Source organism: Carcharhinus amblyrhynchos, unplaced genomic scaffold (genome assembly GCF_965287045.1).
Source record: "Carcharhinus amblyrhynchos unplaced genomic scaffold, sCarAmb.v2.hapA chromosome_169, whole genome shotgun sequence".
NCBI lineage: Eukaryota > Metazoa > Chordata > Chondrichthyes > Carcharhiniformes > Carcharhinidae > Carcharhinus > Carcharhinus amblyrhynchos.
Genome location: NW_027649909.1, coordinates 310,443 through 330,834, shown reverse-complemented (window position 1 = coordinate 330,834; position 20,392 = coordinate 310,443). Strand labels below are relative to the sequence as shown.

General features: G+C 49.4%; 1 protein-coding gene across 2 annotated transcripts in view; it reads right to left on the bottom strand.

The window, feature by feature from the left end:
* The window catches only part of trappc10 (trafficking protein particle complex subunit 10), an 80,530-nt gene that overhangs the window by 37,746 nt on the left and 22,392 nt on the right, over nucleotides 1-20,392 (bottom strand). For both annotated transcript variants that reach the window (XM_080183159.1, XM_080183161.1), the window contains 6 exons: nucleotides 16,455-16,566; nucleotides 14,782-15,029; nucleotides 13,002-13,148; nucleotides 11,977-12,091; nucleotides 7,840-7,916; nucleotides 3,330-3,421 (listed from right to left, as the gene is read on the bottom strand). In XM_080183159.1, coding sequence (XP_080039285.1) covers nucleotides 3,330-3,421; nucleotides 7,840-7,916; nucleotides 11,977-12,091; nucleotides 13,002-13,148; nucleotides 14,782-15,029; nucleotides 16,455-16,566 — 791 coding nt within the window. The remainder of the gene's footprint in view (nucleotides 1-3,329; nucleotides 3,422-7,839; nucleotides 7,917-11,976; nucleotides 12,092-13,001; nucleotides 13,149-14,781; nucleotides 15,030-16,454; nucleotides 16,567-20,392) is intronic.

Genomic DNA, 20,392 nt, shown 5'->3' with positions numbered 1-20,392 from the left:
GTAGATGAGGGCAGTGCAGCTGATGTTGTCTACATGGACTTTAGCAAGGCCTTTGACAAGGTACCACATGGTAGGTTGTTGCATAAAGTTAAAACTCAACAGGATCCAGGGTGAGGTATCTAAATGGATACAAAATTGGCTTTTTGACAGATGCCAGAGGGTGGTTGCAGAGAGTTGTTTTTCAAACTGGAGGCCTGTGACCAGCGGTGGGCCTCAGGGATCAGTGCTGGGCCCACTGTTATTTGTCATTTATATTAATGATTTGGATGAGAATATCGGGGGTATGGTTAGTAAGTTTGCAGATGGCACCAAGATTGGTGGCATAGTGGACAGTGAAGAAAGTTATCTCAAATTACAATGGGATCTTGATCAATTGGACCAGTGGGCTGACAAATGGCAGATGGAGTTTAATTTAGACAAATGTGAGGTGATGCATTTTGGGAGATTGAACCAGGGCAGGACTTACTCAGTTAATGGTAGGGAGTTGGGGAGAGTTACAGAACAAAGAGATCGAGGGATACATGTTCATAGCTCCTTGAAAGTGGAGTCACAGGTGGACAGAGTGGTGAAGGCGGCATTCGGCATGCTTGGTTTCATTGGTCAGAATATTGAATACAGGAGTTGGGATGTCTTGTTGAAGTTGTACAAACATTGGTAAGACCACACTTGGAATACTGTGTACAATTCTGGTCACCCTATTATAAAAGAGTGCAGAAAAGATTTACTAGGATGCTACTGGGACTTGATGGATTGAGTTATAAGAAGAGGCTGGATAGACTGGGACTTTTTTCTCTGGAGCGTAGGAGGCTGAGGGGTGATCTTATAGAACTCTATAAAATAATGAGGGACACAGATCAGCTGGATAGTCAATATCTTTTCCCAAAGGTAGGGGAGTCTAAAACTAGAGGGCATAGGTTTAAGGTGAGAGGGGAGAGATACAAAAGGGTCCAGAGGGGCAATTTTTTCACACAGAGGGTGGTGAGTGTCTGTAACAAGCTGCCAGAGGTGGTAGTAGAGATGGGTACAATTTTATTTTTTAAAAAGCATTTAGACAGTTACATGGGTACAATGGGTATAGAGGGATATGGGCCAAATACGGGCAATTGAGATTAGTTTAGCGTTTTTTTAAAAAAAGGGTGGCATGGACAAGTTAGGCCAAAGGGTCTGTTTCCATGCTGTAAACCTCTATGACTTTAAAAGAGCCTTTATGGGTACATCAGACTTCCTCCTCTTCCTTAGCAGAATCAGAGAATTTTTACCATGCAGGAGGTGGCCATTCAGCTCATCGTGCCCATGTTGGCTCTCTGGAAGAGGAAATCAAGGGTGACTTGTTTCCAATCTAGTTCAATGGGTTTGGGGGTGGCAAATGAATCCATTCAATTAAGGGATACTTTGACACCTAAACTGGACCTATCAGAGCAGGGTGATGGGGGTGGGAGACAGAGGGGCCTGTCAGACGTGGAGGTGAAGAAGGGAAGGAGCCCAGGACATGGGACACAGCTGTGTCAAACTCTGCACATGCGGGACAGTTGGCCATCCTGAGCCATTATGCCATGTGTAGACTCTGGCACTGGTGGGACGGTGATGGAAGATAGGTTGTTTGGAGGGTTATACACTCTCTCTGATACCTCAGTTTCATCTCAAAGTGAGTGTTCCCAACAAAGTCCCTCAGTGCACCTGGTGCCATCCCAATAAACCCAGTTTTGTTGCTCAAAGCCCTGGAGTATGTGTGACTTGGAGAGGCTCTTGAGGCTATCCCTTTGTGCTGTCTTCCTGGGTCTGGCCTGTTGTGCCTGAGTTTTGAGTGACTTTGGGGGTCTGGTTTCAGGCATATGAATGAGATGCTCCACTCAGTGGGTTGGTTTCGAGTGACTTTCAGCTTAATGCTGGACAGAAATGATTGAGGAGAGGGTGTTGCTTTTAGACTTTTCTAACTAGCAGATGCGAAGGATCGGGGCTTCCCCGGAGCTTTGAGGTGAGTGCTCTGGGTGGCCAAGGCTCTGAAATCACTGTGGTCAGGGAAACCACGATGTGAATCTCGAGTTTGAGAATGTTACCACTGTGGATCAGTGCTGGGCCAAATGAATGTTTGTGTATAGGCTGCCTATCTAGCAGGCTGGGTTGTCCTGCATACTGTGGAGCTTCTTGAGTGTTGTTGATCTAGGCAAGTGGAGAGTAAAGTTCAAGCAAGTTTATTTGTTAGTCACAAGTAGGCTTACATTCACACTGCAATGAAGTTAAAGTGAAAATAATTTCATCACACTCCGGCGTTTGGCTACACTGAGGGAGAATTTAGCACGGACAATGCATCTAACCAGAGCATCTTTGGAGTGTCGGAGGAAACCAGAACACTTGGAGGAAACCCATGCAGACACAGGGAGAGCGTGCAAACTCCACACAGTCAATGACCCAAGTTGGGAATCAAACCCGGGTCCCTGACGTTGTGAGACAGCAATGCTAACAACTGTTAAGTATTCCATCACATTCCAGACTTGTGCCTTGTGGGTGGGTGGGTGACGATGAACAGAGAGCGAGAGAGAGAGAGATCAGGAGGTGAGTTACTCATTTCATTGGCAATGGTCATTGTCTGGCACTTGTGCAACACAAATGTTACTTACTATCTGCCAATTCAAGTCTGGATACTGTTCAGATCGAGCAGCACGATAGTACAGTGATTAGCGCTGCTGCCTCACAGCGCCAGGGCTCGGGTCCAATTCCAGCCTCAGGTGTGAAGTCTGCACATTCTCCCTGTGTCTGTGTGGGTTTCCCCTCAGTCCAAAAAATGTGCTGGTTAGGAGCATTGGCCGTGCTAAATTCTCCCTCCGCGTACCCTCAGTATGACAACTAGGGGATTTTCACAGTAACTTCATTGCAGTGTTAATGTAAGCCTACTTGTGACATTAATAAATAAACTGAAGATTATTGATTTGAAAGTCTTGATGAACTATTGAATCACTAGCATCTTGTGAGAAGTTTCTTAGCCAATCCTTTGGGCTTTTCCTACTTTAAGGTTTTTTGGCATACACATTCCATCATTACCAGTTAATATTTATTATTGTAACCCTGGAAATACACTTTGGACATTTCAAAACCAGGCTCATGGTGTCTAACACCAATCCTAAAGAACACTTTAGGAGCTGAATCCTCGTGACACTGAACCAGGAACAGTGGAAAACCTGTGATCTCAATCACCTCCTGGACAATCCCATTGTGTGAAGTTGTGTCACTGAGTCATTAAAGATCATACTAAACATCTACTCAGTCACAGCAAAGAGGCTGCAGCTAATTCCCCTCACCACGCTTTGTTCTAGAACATTCCATGTACCTACATGTAGAAATCAGCAAGATCCTTTCCGAGCAGCTGAGCTGAGCGGATCTGTCCAATGGTTTTATACATCTCGATCGCAGCATGTGAAAGATCCTAGAAAAGGGTTAAACAAAATATCGATCAGCACCTTGTAAACCTGGCTGAGCTAACAGCTCCCCGTTCCGTCGCCGCCCCCCCTCACCCCGCCCCCGCCGTTCCGTCGCCCCCCCCTCACCCTGCCCCCGCTGTTCCATCGCTGCCCCCACCACTGCCCATTCCTTATTCTCTGATCTGTTCCTCTCCCCACCACCCATTCCACAAATCCCACATTCTGCCTTGTGCCCACTATTAAAGCTAACAACACTGATACCATCCACAGCTGGAAGCTGATTCACAGTTAAAACTAAATACTTTTCAGGAAAAAAGGAGAGAGATTGATTGGAAGGATAGTTGACGGCACCTGGGCAGTTTGGTTTACTACAACCTGTTTTCAGGCAGATACATGACTGTGTGTCCAGCACATATCAGAACCAGGTTACCAGGTGTCTACACATGAACTGAAAGCTAGTCTGAGGAACAATGACTGTGAAATTATCAATTCTCATAAAACCCATCTGGTTCATGAACGTCTCTTTCAGGAAGGATTTTTTTTTAATTCATTTGTGGGACAGGGGTGTCACTGGCTGACCAGCATCCGTTGCCTGTCTCTAGTTATAGACTCGAGGTTTACAGCATGGAAACAGGCCCTTCGGCCCAACTTGTCCATGCCACCTTTTTTTTTAAAACCTCCTAAGCTAGTCCCAATTACCTGCATTTGGCCCATGTCCCTCTATACCCATCGTACCCATGTAACTGTCTAAACGCTTTTTAAAACACAATATTGTACCCACCTCTACTACTACCTCTGCAGCTTGTTCCAGACACTCACCACTCTCTGTGTGAAAAAATTGCCCTTCTGGACACTTTTGTATCTCTCCCCTCTCACCTTAAACCTATGCCTCTAGTTTTAGATCCCCTACCTTTAGAACATAGAACATAACAGCGCAGAACAGGCCCTTCGGCCCACGATGTTGCGCCGACCAGCTTTTTTAAAAAAAAACAACACTAACCCACTAATCTAAACCAATCCCATTTCGTCCATAAACCTATCCACAGATCTCTTAAACGCCCCCAAACTAGGCGCATTTACAACTGCAGCTGGCAGGGCATTCCAGTCCCTCACCACCCTCTGGGTAAAGAACCTACCCCTGACATCAGTCCTATAACTACCCCCCCTAATTTAAAGCCATGCCCCCTCGTGCTAGCTTTCTCCATCCTAGGAAAAAGGCTATCACTATCCACCCTGTCTAAACCTCTAATCACCTTATATGTTTCAATAAGGTCCCCTCTTAGCCGCCTTCTTTCTAGCGAAAACAACCCCAAATCTCTCAGTCTCTCCTCATAGGATCTCCCCTCCATACCAGGCAACATCCTGGTAAACCTCCTCTGCACCCTCTCCAAAGCCTCTACATCCTTCCTGTAATGTGGGGACCAGAACTGCACACAATACTCCAAGTGCGGCCGCACCAGAGTTGTGTACAGTTGCAACATGACGCTGCGACTCCTAAATTCAATCCCCCTACCAATAAACGCCAAGACACCGTATGCCTTCTTAACAACCTTATCTACTTGATTCCCAACTTTCAGGGATCTATGTACACACACACCTAGATCCCTCTGCTCCTCCACACTATTCAAAGTCTTCCCGTTAGCCCTATACTCAACACATCTGTTATTCCTACCGAAATGAATTACCTCACACTTCTCTGCATTAAACTCCATCCGCCACCTCTCGGCCCAGCTCTGCAACCTTTCTAAGTCACCCTGCAAACTACGACACCCTTCCTCACAATCTACCACACCTCCGACTTTGGTGTCATCAGCAAACTTACTAATCCACCCAACTATACCCTCATCCAGATCATTAATAAAAATTACAAACAGCAGTGGCCCCAAAACAGATCCCTGAGGCACACCACTCGTAACCGAACTCCATGATGAATATTTACCATCAACCACCACCCTCTGTCTCCTATCTGCTAGCCAATTCCTGATCCAATTCCCTAGATCACCCCCAATCCCATACATCTGCATTTTCTGCAGAAGCCTACCATGGTGAACCTTATCAAACGCCTTACTAAAATCCATATACACCACGTCAACTGCCTTACCCCTATCCACCTCTTTGGTCACTTTCTCAAAGAACTCGATAAGGTTAGTAAGGCACGACCTACCCGCTACAAAACCATGCTGACTGTCTCTAATCAATTCATTACTCTCCAAATAACTATAAATCCTGTCTCTAATAATCCTTTCCAAAACCTTACCCACCACAGAAGTAAGACTCACTGGTCTATAATTCCCAGGGAAGTCTCTGCTCCCCTTCTTAAACAATGGGACAACATTTGCTGTCCTCCAATCTTCCGGTACTATACCAGAGACCAACGACGACCTGAAGATCAGAGCCAGAGGCTCCGCAATCACCTCTCTTGCCTCCCAGAGAATCCTAGGGTAAATCCCATCCGGACCAGGGGACTTATCTATTTTCAAACCCTCTAGAATATCCAGCACATCCCCCGTATCAATTGCAATACTATCTATTTTACACCCCTGCACCCCAGTGTCCTCCTCAGCTACATTCATGTCCCCTTGCGTGAACACCGAAGAGAAATATTGGTTCAACGCCTCTCCAATCTCCTCCGGTTCCACACACAACTTCCCTCTACTGTCTGTAACTGGCCCTAATCTTGCCCTAACCAACCTTCTGTTCTTGACATACCTGTAAAACGCCTTAGGGTTCTCCTTAATCCTATCGGCCAAAGTCATCTCATGTCCTCTTTTAGCCCTTCTTAACTCCCTCTTCAACTCCCTCCTAGCCAATCTAAAACTTTCTAATGCACTACCTGAGCCCTCAAGCCTCATCCGAACATAAGCCTCCTTTTTCTTCCTAACCAACGAATCAACTTTTTTAGTGCACCACGGTTCCCTGGGCCTACCAAATCCTCCTTGCCTGACAGGGATATACCTATCACAGACCCGCAGTAGCTGCTCCTTGAAAAATCTCCACATCTCGGACGTTCCCAGTCCCTGTAATCTCCTAGTCCAACCAATGCTTCCTAATTCTCTCCTAATAGCCTCATAATTACCTTCATAATTTGGGAAAAGATATTAACTATCAGGCTGATCTGTGCCCCTCATTATTTAATAGACGTCTATAAGGTCACCCCTCAGCCTCCTACGCCCCAAAGAGCCAAGCTTTTCCAGTACAGTTACAGCACTGGCATCTACCCAGCAATGTGGAAAATTGCCCAGGTATGTCCTGTACACAAAAAACAGGACAAATCCAACCCGGCCAATTACTGCCCAGTCTACTCTCGATCATCAGTAAAGTGATGGAAGGGGTCATCGACAGCGCGATCCAGCAGCACCTGCTCAGCAATAACCTGCTCAGTGACACCCAGTTTGGGTTTCACCAGGGGGTCACTCAGCTCCTGACCTCATTACAGCCTTGGTTCAAACATGGATAAAAGAGCTGAATTCCAGAGGTGAGGTGAGAGTGACAGCCCCTAACATCAAGGCTGCATTAGACCCAGTGTGGCATCAAGGAACCCGAGCGAAACTGGAATCAGTGGGTATCTGGGGCAAACTCTCCACTGCTTGGAGTCACACCTGGGATACAGGATGATGGTTCTGGTGGTTGGAGGTCAATCATCTCAGTCACAGAATTTGTTAGGGTCCAAGGGCAAAATATCTCCAGTTGCTTCATCAACAACCTTCCCTCCCATTTAAAGATCAGAAATGAGAATGTTTGCTGATGATTTGCACAAGGTTCACCACCTCAGCTGCTGCATGTGGACACTTCAGCAAGGCCTGGACAATATCCACGCTTGGGTTGTTATGTGTGAGTAATGTTCGCTCCACATAACTGCCAGGCAATGACCATCTCCAACAAGAGAGAATCTAACCGTCATCGCTTGACATTCAACAGCAATACCATCACTGAACCCCCCACTAAAAACATCCGGGGGGGGGGGGGTTTTTTTACCATTGACCAGAAACTGAACTGGACTAGCCATAGACATACTGTGGCTCCCAGAACAGGTCAGAGGCTGAGAATTCTCTGGTGAGTAACTCACCTCCTGACTCCCCAAAGCCTGTCTGCCATCTACAAGTCAGGAGTGTGATGGAGTACTCCCCACTTGCCTAGATGGGTGCAGCTCCAACAACACAAGAAGCACGTCACCATCCAGGACAAAGCATCCGTTTGATTGGCAACCCATCCACCACTGGACCAAATCCACGATCACTACCATCATGAAGGATAAGGGCCTGGGATACCTGGGGACACCACCACCTGGAGATTCAACTCCAAGTCACTCACCATCCTGACTTGAAAACACACGCACACTCACAGGCACGCCCACATGTATACACACAGGCACACCCCTCTCCCACCCCACCCGCAAGTGTGGCAGGACGTACTGAGGCCTTACCAGGTAGTGCTTTTCAAAGGCCTCTACAGAAGATAGTGCTTCATTCAATGTCTTATAGGGACTTTGTGGGCTATTTGCTGAAAGAGAACACAGGGAGAGAGGTTAGTGTTTAGTGTAGACCAGACCTCTCACATTGAGATAATTGTCCAGCACATTCCTCAAGCCCCGAGTGTGACAGAACCTTTCCCCAGCCCAATGCTGTGCCTCCTGAATCTCTGCTAATCCCTGTTTCCAGTATCCCAGTCTGCAGCCTTCCAGGCCCCTTTTTCCATTCGAATATCTCTGCTCTTTACATTTTCTGGCATGTTTCTTGTGTTAATCTGCTGACAATGAAGCCCTTCACTGTATAAAACAATTCCATTTGCCTTTACAAATCCCTTACAGTGCTGAAGTGCCGTTTTGTTGCAGTAACAAAAGAACCTGATGAAGGGGCTTGCGTTACCAAATAAACCTGCTGGACTTTAATATGTTGTTGTGAGGCTTCTTACTGTAGCTAAAGGGATCTGGAGCACAGATCACCGTATCAACTGTCCCTCAATTGGGGGATGATATTCACTCAGGGTCACGAGGTTCGGCCAGGACAGAACAGGTCAATTCCCCCGCCTGCGGATCTGTGTGTACACGGGGCAGGATGTTCCCCCACCTATGGATCTGTGTGTACATGAGGCAGGATGTTCCCCCACCTGCGGATCTGTGTGTACACAGAGCAGGATGTTCCCCCACCTGTGGATCTGTGTGTACACGGGGCAGGGCATTCCCCCACCTGTGGATCTGTGTGTACACGGGGCAGGGTGTTCCCCCACCTGTGGATTTGTGTGTACACGAGGCAGGGTGTTCCCCCACCTGTGGATCTGTGTGTACACGGGGCAGGGTGTTCCCCCACCTGTGGATCTGTGTGTACACGGGGCAGGATGTTCCCCCACCTGTGGATCTGTGTGTACACGGGGCAGGGTGTTCCCTCACCTGTGGATCTGTGTGTACACGAGGCAGAATGTTCCCCCACCTGTGGATCTGTGTGTACACGGGGCTGGGTGTTCCCCCACCTGTGGATCTGTGTACACACGGGGCAGGATGTTCCCCCACCTGTGGATCTGTGTACACACGGGGCAGGATGTTCCCCCACCTGTGGATCTGTGTACACACGGGGCAGGATGTTCCCCCACCTGTGGATCTGTGTACACACGGGGCAGGATGTTCCCTCACCTGCGGATCTGTGTGTACACGGGGCAGGATGTTCCCCCACCTGTGGATCTGTGTGTACACGGGGCAGGGTGTTCCCTCACCTGCGGATCTGTGTGTACACGGGGCAGGATGTTCCCCCACCTGTGGATCTGTGTGTACACAGAGCAGGGTGTTCCCCCAAGGCAGTGGGATCCTGAGTGCAGGATATGCTGCATGTTCTATCCTTCTCTGGTGCCTCTCTACCCCATTGTTAAGGGTGCTGGGTCTCAAAGTGTGATACAGCTTGATGGACAAGTTGTGGTCATTTTGAACAATTGGTAGTCATTAATGTCAGCACTGTCACACTTCAAACAGATTTCAGAGTGTCTTTGACAGGTTCTCTTTGTCCTCCGCTGGAACGTTGCCCATCTGAAAATTGAGCAAACAGTACCTGGCGGGGAGCTGGGTTTTGGTCACCAGGTCAGTTTCAGCCCATCGTAGTTGATTTTGGAGGAGTTTTGCCTGAATTCTGTGCCTTTGAGGACGACACTGGAGTTTGCTTAATGATACTCCCATTGAACCTGGAGGATTTGCAATCCAGGTCTCAGTGCAGCACCAGACTGTGGTGATGTGAACAGCTCTGCACACTTTTGTTGGCTTGAGGAGGTTTCTGTTGTCAGACACACTGTGTGTTTATAGAAGGTTGAATTGACACAGCTGAGCTGGATCTCATCAATGGCAGCTAGCTGAAAGAAGTAGCTGCCAATACACAGGGATCCAGCATCTGTCTTTCAACATCAGTGTGGATTATAATATTTAGCTCACCAGCTCCGTCAATCGATGAGTTTTGGAAATATTCAGGTTTCTTGTTTGTAAATTTGAAGATGAAGAGTGATTTGCCAATCGAATGCAAAGTGGGCAATGACACTGCAATCATCCCCAAAGTCTGGATCAGGTCTGTCTGTGTGATCAGTTTGGATTGGCAGGGAGGTGGCTGAGGTTAGAGTTTTCAATCGAGATGGTACTTAATACTGGCACCAGAGGGCAGCTGGCCAGAAAGCGAAGTCAATGGAGATACGAGGCTAGGAGACAGAGCAATGGAGAGGCAGTGATAGGCACTTCAGAGGATATCTCAGAATATTCCAACTATAAAGAAAAAGGCGCCCCTTTCCTGGTTAACTAAAGAAATTAAGGAAAGCATCAAACGTCAGGAGAAAGCACAGCGATAAGTGGCAGATGGCTGGTGAGAATATAAAGAATGGCAGCGAATTACTAAAAGATTAATCAGGAGAAAGAAATTAGAATACAGGAGCAAGCTGGCTAGAAGTGTAAAAACAGAAAGCAAGAGTTTTACAGGTATTTAAATGGGAAAAGAGTAAGAAAAGTGAGTATTGTCCTCTGGGGAATGAAAACGGGGAGTTAATTGTAAATAAGCAGGAAATGGCAGAAGAAATGAACAAATATTGTGTCTCTGTCTTCAGGACAGAGGATACAAAAACATTCCAGTAATTGCTGTAAATCGGGAGGGGGGAGGGAGAGAGGAATTTGGTGAAATTACAGTCACTCGGGAAGCGGTATTGAGCAAACTGATGGAACTGCCGCCTGCCAAGTCTCCGGGTCCAGAACGAGTGGCTAATGTGTAATAATGCATTCATTTCATTATACCAAATAATGTGGTAATAACCTGTTAATTTTCCAAATTCTACGCAATTCTGCTAAGATTCCATCACACTGGAAAGTAGAAAACATAACCCCAGTGTTCAAAAAGGGAGAGAGCCAGAAACCAGGAAACTATAGACCAGTTCGCTTGACGTCTTTCACAGGGAGGGTGTCAGAATCACCAGTCACTGACAGTAAGCATGCAGGTACAGCAGGCGGTAAAGAGGTAAATGGGACGTTGGCCTTCATTGTGAGAGGTTTCGAGTACAGGAGCTGGGATGTGTTGTTACAATTATACAGGGTCTTGGTGAGGCCACACCTAGAGTATTGTGTACAGTTTTGGTCTCCTTTTCTGAGGAAGGATGTTCTTGCTCTCGAGGGAGTGCAGTGAAGGTTTACCAGGCTGATTCCGGGGATGGCGGGACTGATGTATGAGGAGAGATTGACTAGGTTAGGATTGTTTTTGCTGAAGTTCAGACACGATGGGGGACCCCATACTAACTTATAAAATTCTAACGGGACTAGACAGGGTCGATGCAGGGATGATGTTCTCGATGGTGGGGGAGTCCAGAACCAGGGGTCACAGTCTGAGGATTCAGGGTAGACCATTTAGGATGGAGGTGAGGAGACATTTCTTCACCCAGAGAGTGGTGAGCCTGTGGAATTCATTCCCACAGGAAATAGGTGATGCCAAAACATTGAATGTATTCAAGAAGCAGTTAGATATATTACTTAAGATCAAGGGATATGGTGGAAGGTGGGATTAGGCTATTGAGTTGGATGATCAGCCATGATTGTAATGAATGGCGGAACAGGCTCAAAGGGCCAAATGTCGTCCTCCTGCTGGTATTTTCTTTGTCTGCTCGGGGATTAAGCACTACTTGAAGATGTGCTGAATGTTTGTGCTGAGGTGTATGCTGATGAAAGCTGCTGAGATGAATGAAAAGGAGCGCTGCATTACCTAATGCCTCCACAAGAGTGCAGCCCAGCACAGTACAGTGCCATCACTCACACTGTAATGGGTGATTCAGAGACAGAGAGCTATATCAGTGCTTCCCTAATCTCTGCCCAGAGCCCAAGCTCTCCGCTTCACACAAAACTACAACCAGAAGATCACCTTTTGTTTAAAGAGGGATTGACTCATGCTGCAAACAATCTGGAGTGTTAGAGAGCAGTCAAAGCTGTGCCTGTTGGTCTGAGCACATGTACCCAGTCTCACTCTGATCCATGTCACACCCATCAAAGCGTACAATCCATATCCACAACCCGAGAACAAGTGCCGAGGGTCAGAGACCCCTATAGAAAATGCTCCTTTACCCGTCTCAGCACGTTCTGCTCCGAGTCCTGCCAATACATCCACTGTCCTTTCCAGATCTGCGGAACTGGGCCCATTCTCTGAGATCAGACCACACAGGTAGCCCAGTGACTTCAGCTGATGGGTTTAGAGAGAGAGGTTATTGAAAACCAGGTCAGTGCAATCTCAAACACACGGCTGTGTCAAACCGCAGCCCCCCCATATCCCAGGGTGATTAAACTAAACATACCAGCCCCCCCCCCGCCGAGGTTTAACAAATCACCCCCCCTCCTCCATCCACTGTGAAAGATGATGACACAATCTACCCAACAGTATAGTTAACCGCTCCCACCAACCCTCCACCCCCATGTTGGAGTGAGGAGACATAGCGAGGAGTGGAGGAAAAGCTCCCTTCCTGAGACTCCTCACAGACCAGTGGGAAAGCAACCTGCCTCGCTCACTGACTTACACATGCATGTTTTACACAAGCATCAACTTGCTTCCAAACTGTAAATTCGCAAAGACCCACCCCCCATCGGGTCTAAGTTTTGCTCAGGCAATCTCTAATTCCAATTCCCCATTTCAGAGGGCAGTGCAGAGTTAGCACATTGCTGTGGCCTCACATGTTGGCCAGACCAGGTTCCTTCCCCAACAGGGATCAGTGAGCCAGACGGGTTTGTCCAACATCTGGCAGTCTGATTATTATAAATATTAAGGTAAGTAGTTTTTTATTTCTGATTTATTAAATTCACAAATTAAATTTTCCCAGCCACTGGAATGCAATTTGATCTGACCTTTGGATCATTAGTCCAGGCTGCTGGATTCCTATTCCAGTGTTATCACAAAATCTCTAAATTGCAGATGTACAAAATGTACCTTCTTCATCAATGTTTATAATCAGCATCAATGGTTCACAATTTTTCTGTTGATTTTGATCTTTTAAGTACAGGGCAGCCACACTACATGCTCATCACAGAGCAGGTTCACATCCCAACCAGTCAAACAGTTTGGTTCGCAGCTCCACACAGCTGACTACAAATTTAGTTACCTTCTCTGTAGCGTAGCTCCAAAGACCAACAGTGTGGCAGTAATTGTTCTCCAGTTCAGCTTGGTCACAACAGCCTTCAATTCTCTGCAGCACCTCCAAGCAGCTCAGGAAGACCCAGCAATCCAGAGCTCCGACTGGGACTGACACCTGAACACAAAGCACACAACTGATCAGCTTTACTCTGTATCTAACCCCGTGCTGTACCTGTACTGGGAGTGTTTGATGGGGACAGTGTAGAGCGAGCTTTACTCTGTATCTAACCCCGTGCTGTACCTGTACTGGGAGTGTTTGATGGGGACAGTGTAGAGGGAGCTTTACTCTGTATCTAACCCCGTTCTGTACCTGTCCTGGGAGTGTTTGATGGGGACAGTGTAGAGGGAGCTTTACTCTGTATCTAACCCCGTGCTGTACCTGTCCTGGGAGTGTTTGATGGTGGGACAGTGTAGAGGGAGCTTTACTCTGTATCTAACCCTGTGCTGTACCTGTCCTGGGAGTGTTTGATGGTGGGACAGTGTAGAGGGAGCTTTACTCTGTATCTAACCCTGTGCTGTACCTGTCCTGGGAGTGTTTGATGGGGACAGTGTAGGGGGAGCTTTACTGTGTACCTAACCCCGTGCTGTACCTGTCCTGGGAGTGTTTGATGGGGGGAACAGTGCAGAGGGAGCTTTACTCTGTATCTAACCCCGTGCTGTACCTGTCCTGAGAGTGTTTGATGGGGGACAGTGTAGAGGAAGCTTTTTCTGTATCGAACCCTGTAGCTCCATATCTAAGGAGGGACATGCTTGGAGTGTAACAAAGGTTCACTGAGACTGGTTGCTATGATGAGAGCAATGTCCTACAAGGAGAGTTTGAGTAAACTGGGCTGATGTCCCTGAATGGTTAGATGAATAAAAGGCAATCTGATTGAAAGACTGAATATTCTGACGGGGTTTGTAGGATATGAGGAGAGTGAGTGAAACACTGAGGAAACGTTTCCCTTGCCGGTGATCTATAACACAAGGTCACAGCTGATCAGGGGTCAGCCACTGTGAAGATATTTCCTCACTCAGAGTTGTGAATCATTAAAATTCCCTATCGGAAAGAGCTGTGCAGCTTCCATCACTGGGTTTATTCTAGGCTGAGATCAGTAAGTTTTAGACAATGAGGGAGTGTGGGGTGGTGATGTTGGAGTTGAAGCCCCTTCACCATCATCTTCCCAACCTGTGGCCACTACATCTAGGACAAGGGCAGCAGGAGATAGCTGGGAATACCACCAGCTGGAGATTCCCCTCCAAACCTCTCACCATCCTGACGTAGAAATATATCAGCGTTCCTTCACTGTCACTGGGTCACAATGTTAGAACTCCCTCCCTAACAGCACGGTGGGTGTACCACTGGGCCTGCAGCGAGTCAAGGTGGTGGTGCACCACCACATTCTCAATGGGCAATAAATACTGGCCAGCCAGCAACACCCACATCCTGTGGATTCGTTTTCAGATGATGATCAATGAATAGTGGAGCTGAATGAGATTGAAAGGAGAGAATCTTGTATAACAGTCTCTATCTCCAATATCATTTCCCATTCATCTGTTTAAAGTTTTCAAGTTTATTTATTAGTCACAAGTAAGGCTTACATTAACACTGCAATGAAGTTACTGTGAAATTTCAATTCAGCAGTCTTCCAAACACAATGAGAAAGTTCTCCTGTATTTAATTAGGAAGCTGGCTCCTTGGTGAAAGGATATCCCTGTTGGTTTGGGAAGGATTGGGAGGGAAGAAGTGCAGTTTCCAATTTGCTTACCTCCAGCAGCTTGAGCTCCTGGACACAGTTGTGTAAGAGCTCGAGGGCCCGCTGTGCTACCTCCCAGGGTCTCTGCAGAAAGACGAGCAGAGTGCACTGCCTGGAGAACAGGTAGCTGCGTAGATCCAACAGCGTAGCCTTGTTCTTCTGGATCAGCTCCCTCTTGTCCATGTCAATTGGTTTGCGAAGAATCAGCCCATTCCAGCTCTGAACGGGCTGGCAAAAGGAAGTCAGCCAATTGGCTCCATCTTAAAAAGATAACAGGAGCAAACATCAGATTGGCAAAGATTCCCACAGCTACTCACACGGCATTCTCACCAGGTACACCATTCAGGAAGTGTGGAGCTGGTATTAATTCGCAGGGGGCACCCTGGGTTCACCTGTTGTCCCACTCACCTCCCGCCACCCAGCGCCCCCCCACTCACCTCCCGTCACCCACTCACCTCCCGTCACCCAGCGCCCCCCCACTCACCTCCCGTCACCCACTCACCTCCCGTCACCCAGCGCCCCCCCACTCACCTCCCGTCACCCAGCGCCCCCCCACTCACCTCCCGTCACCCACTCACCTCCCGTCACCCACTCACCTCCCGTCACCCACTCACCTCCCGTCACCCAGCGCCCCCCCACTCACCTCCCGCCACCCAGCGCCCCCCCACTCACCTCCCGTCACCCACTCACCTCCCGTCACCCACTCACCTCCCGTCACCCAGCGCCCCCCCACTCACCTCCCGTCACCCAGCGCCCCCCCACTCACCTCCCGTCACCCAGCGCCCCCCCACTCACCTCCCGTCACCCACTCACCTCCCGCCACCCAGCGCCCCCCCACTCACCTCCCGTCACCCAGCGCCCCCCCACTCACCTCCCGTCACCCACTCACCTCCCGTCACCCAGCGCCCCCCCACTCACCTCCCGTCACCCACTCACCTCCCGTCACCCAGCGCCCCCCCACTCACCTCCCGTCACCCACTCACCTCCCGTCACCCAGCGCCCCCCCACTCACCTCCCGTCACCCACTCACCTCCCGTCACCCAGCGCCCCCCCACTCACCTCCCGTCACCCACTCACCTCCCGTCACCCACTCACCTCCCGTCACCCAGCGCCCCCCCACTCACCTCCCGTCACCCACTCACCTCCCGTCACCCAGCGCCCCCCACTCACCTCCCGTCACCCAGCGCCCCCCCACTCACCTCCCATCACCCACTCACCTCCCGTCACCCAGCGCCCCCCCACTCACCTCCCATCACCCACTCACCTCCCGTCACCCAGCGCCCCCCCACTCACCTCCCGTCACCCAGCGCCCCCCCACTCACCTCCCGTCACCCAGCGCCCCCCCACTCACCTCCCGTCACCCACTCACCTCCCGCCACCCAGCGCCCCCCCACTCACCTCCCGTCACCCAGCGCCCCCCCACTCACCTCCCGTCACCCAGCGCCCCCCCACTCACCTCCCGTCACCCAGCGCCCCCCCACTCACCTCCCGTCACCCAGCGCCCCCCCACTCACCTCCCGTCACCCAGCGCCCCCCCACTCACCTCCCGTCACCCAGCGCTCCCCAATTTTCCACTCCCTCGTGTAGCACTAGCAAAGCAGATTTGGAAAGCTTTTTGTCGGTGTGGTGGGGGTCAGGCGGTTCCACACAGAGCAGGACCTGCAGAAAGCCAGATTAACGCTTACCTCCAGCTCCGTAGTTCACAACATATTGTGTAAAGAGAGCGTCCAGCTCATCATACTGGACCAGCGCATCCTCAAACTGCTGCAGCATCTCAAACACAAAGGCTAACTCCTCCTAAAATCAGAGAGACAATGTCAGCACACCCGAATTACACACACACTAACCCCCCCCCGAATTACACACACACTAACCCCCCCTGAATTACACACACACTAACCCCCCCCGAATTACACACACACTAACCCCCCCCGAATTACACACACCCTAACCCCCCCCGAATTACACACACCCTAACCCCCCCCGAATTACACACACCCTAACCCCCCCCGAATTACACACACCCTAACCCCCCCCGAATTACACACACCCTAACCCCCCCCGAATTACACACACCCTAACCCCCCCGAATTACACACACACTAACCCCCCCGAATTACACACACACTAACCCCCCCCTGAATTACACACACCCTAACCCCCCCTGAATTACACACACACTAACCCCCCCTGAATTACACACACACTAACCCCCCCTGAATTACACACACACTAACCCCCCCTGAATTACACACACACTAACCCCCCCCTGAATTACACACACACTAACCCCCCCCGAATTACACACACCCTAACCCCCCCCGAATTACACACACCCTAACCCCCCCGAATTACACACACACTAACCCCCCCCGAATTACACACACCCTAACCCCCCCCTGAATTACACACACCCTAACCCCCCCTGAATTACACACACACTAACCCCCCCGAATTACACACACACTAACCCCCCCTGAATTACACACACACTAACCCCCCCGAATTACACACACACTAACCCCCCCTGAATTACACACACCCCCTAAATTACACACACCCTAACCCCCCCTGAATTACACACCCCCCCCGAATTACACACACACTAACCCCCCCGAATTACACACACACTAACCCCCCCTGAATTACACACACCCCCTAAATTACACACACCCTAACCCCCCCTGAATTACACACACCCCCTAAATTACACACACACTAACCCCCCCGAATTACACACACACTAACCCCCCCGAATTACACACACACTAACCCCCCCGAATTACACACACCCTAACCCCCCCCTGAATTACACACACCCTAACCCCCCCTGAATTACACACACCCTAACCCCCCCTGAATTACACACACACTAACGCCCCCTGAATTACACACACCCTAACCCCCCCTGAATTACACACACCCCCTAAATTACACACACACTAACCCCCCCGAATTACACACACCCTAACCCCCCCCTGAATTACACACACCCTAACCCCCCCTGAATTACACACACCCTAACCCCCCCTGAATTACACACACACTAACGCCCCCTGAATTACACACACCCTAACCCCCCCTGAATTACACACACCCCCTAAATTACACACACACTAACCCCCCCGAATTACACACACCCTAACCCCCCCTGAATTACACACACCCTAACCCCCCCTGAATTACACACACACTAACGCCCCCTGAATTACACACACCCCCTAAATTACACACACACTAACCCCCCCAAATTACACACACACTAACCCCCCCGAATTACACACACACTAACCCCCCCCTGAATTACACACACACTAACCCCCCCCGAATTACACACACACTAACCCCCCCTGAATTACACACACCCCCTAAATTACACACACACTAACCCCCCCCTGAATTACACACACACTAACCCCCCCCGAATTACACACACACTAACCCCCCCGAATTACACACACACTAACCCCCCCGAATTACACACACACTAACCCCCCCGAATTACACACACACTAACCCCCCCCTGAATTACACACACACTAACCCCCCCCGAATTACACACACACTAACCCCCCCTGAATTACACACACCCCCTAAATTACACACACACTAACCCCCCCCTGAATTACACACACACTAACCCCCCCCGAATTACACACACACTAACCCCCCCGAATTACACACACACTAACCCCCCCGAATTACACACACACTAACCCCCCCGAATTACACACACACTAACCCCCCCGAATTACACACACACTAACCCCCCCGAATTACACACACACTAACCCCCCCGAATTACACACACACTAACCCCCCCCTGAATTACACACACACTAACCCCCCCCTGAATTACACACACACTAACCCCCCCCCGAATTACACACACACTAACCCCCCTCCCCCAAATTACACACACACTAACCCCCCTCCCCCAAATTACACACACACTAACCCCCCCGAATTACACACACACTAACCCCCCCCTGAATTACACACACACTAACCCCCCCTGAATTACACACACCCCCTAAATTACACACACACTAACCCCCCCCTGAATTACACACACACTAACCCCCCCCGAATTACACACACACTAACCCCCCCCGAATTACACACACACTAACCCCCCCTGAATTACACACACCCCCTAAATTACACACACACTAACCCCCCCTAAATTACACACACACTAACCCCCCCGAATTACACACACCCTAACCCCCCCGAATTACACACACACTAACCCCCCCGAATTACACACACACTAACCCCCCCGAATTACACACACACTAACCCCCCCGAATTACACACACACTAACCCCCCCCTGAATTACACACACACTAACCCCCCCCCGAATTACACACACACTAACCCCCCTCCCCCAAATTACACACACACTAACCCCCCCCCGAATTACACACACACACACACTAACCCCGCCCCCCGAATTACACACACTAACACCCCCTCCCCAAACTACACAGACTGCGGAAATAAGTGGATGTGTTAGAGAGAGGCAACATGGTTTTGTGAAGGGAAGGTGGTGTCTCATGAACTTGTTCAAATTTTTCGAGGAAGTGACGAAGATGATTGATGAGGGTGGGGCAGTGGATGTTGTCTACATGGACTTCAGTAAGGCCTCTGACAAGGTCTCTCATGGCAGACTGGTACAGAAGGTGAAATTGCATGGGATCAGAGGTGAGCTGGCAAGGTGGATACAGAACTGGCTCGGTCAAAGAAGACAGAGGGTAGCAGTGGAAGGGTGTGTTTCTGAATGGAGGGCTGTGACAAGTGGCATTCCTCAGGGATCAGTGCTGGGACCTTTGCTGTTTGTAATATATATATATATAAATGATTTGGAGGAAAGTGTAACTGGATTGATTAGTAAGTTTGTGGACGACATAAAGATTGGTGGATTTGCAGATAGCGATGAGGACCATTGGGATACAGCAGGATATAGATAAGTTGGAGACTTGGGCAGAGAGATGGCAGATGGAGTTTAATTCAGACAAATGTGAGGTAATGCATTTTGGAAGGTCTAACACAGATAGAAAATATACAGTAAATGGCAGAAGCCTTAAGAGTATTGATAGGCAAAGGGATCTGGGTGTACAGGTACACAGTTCACTGAAAGTGGCAATGCAGGTGGAGAAGGCAGTTAAGAAGGCATACGGCATGCTTGCCTTCATTGGCTGGGGCACTGAGTTTAAAAATTGGCAAGTCATGTTGCAGCTTTCTAGAACCTTAGTCAGGCCGCACTTGGAATACAGTGTTCAATTCTGGTCGCCACACTACCAGAAGGATGTGGAGGCTTTGGAGAGGGTACAGAAAAGATTTACCAGGATGTTGCCCTGGTATGGAGGGCATTAGCTATGAGGAGAGGTTGGAGAAACTTGGTTTGTTCTCACTGGAACAATGGAGGTTGAGAGGAAGACATGATAGGAGTCTACAAGATTATGAGAGGCATGGACAGAGTGGATAGTCAGATGCTTTTTCCCAGGGGGCACAGATTTAAGGTGTGAGGGGCACGGTTTGAAGATGTTTAAAGGTGGCAAGTTTTTTTTTTTACACAGTGAGTGATGGGTGCCTGGAACCCGCTGACGGGGGAGGTAG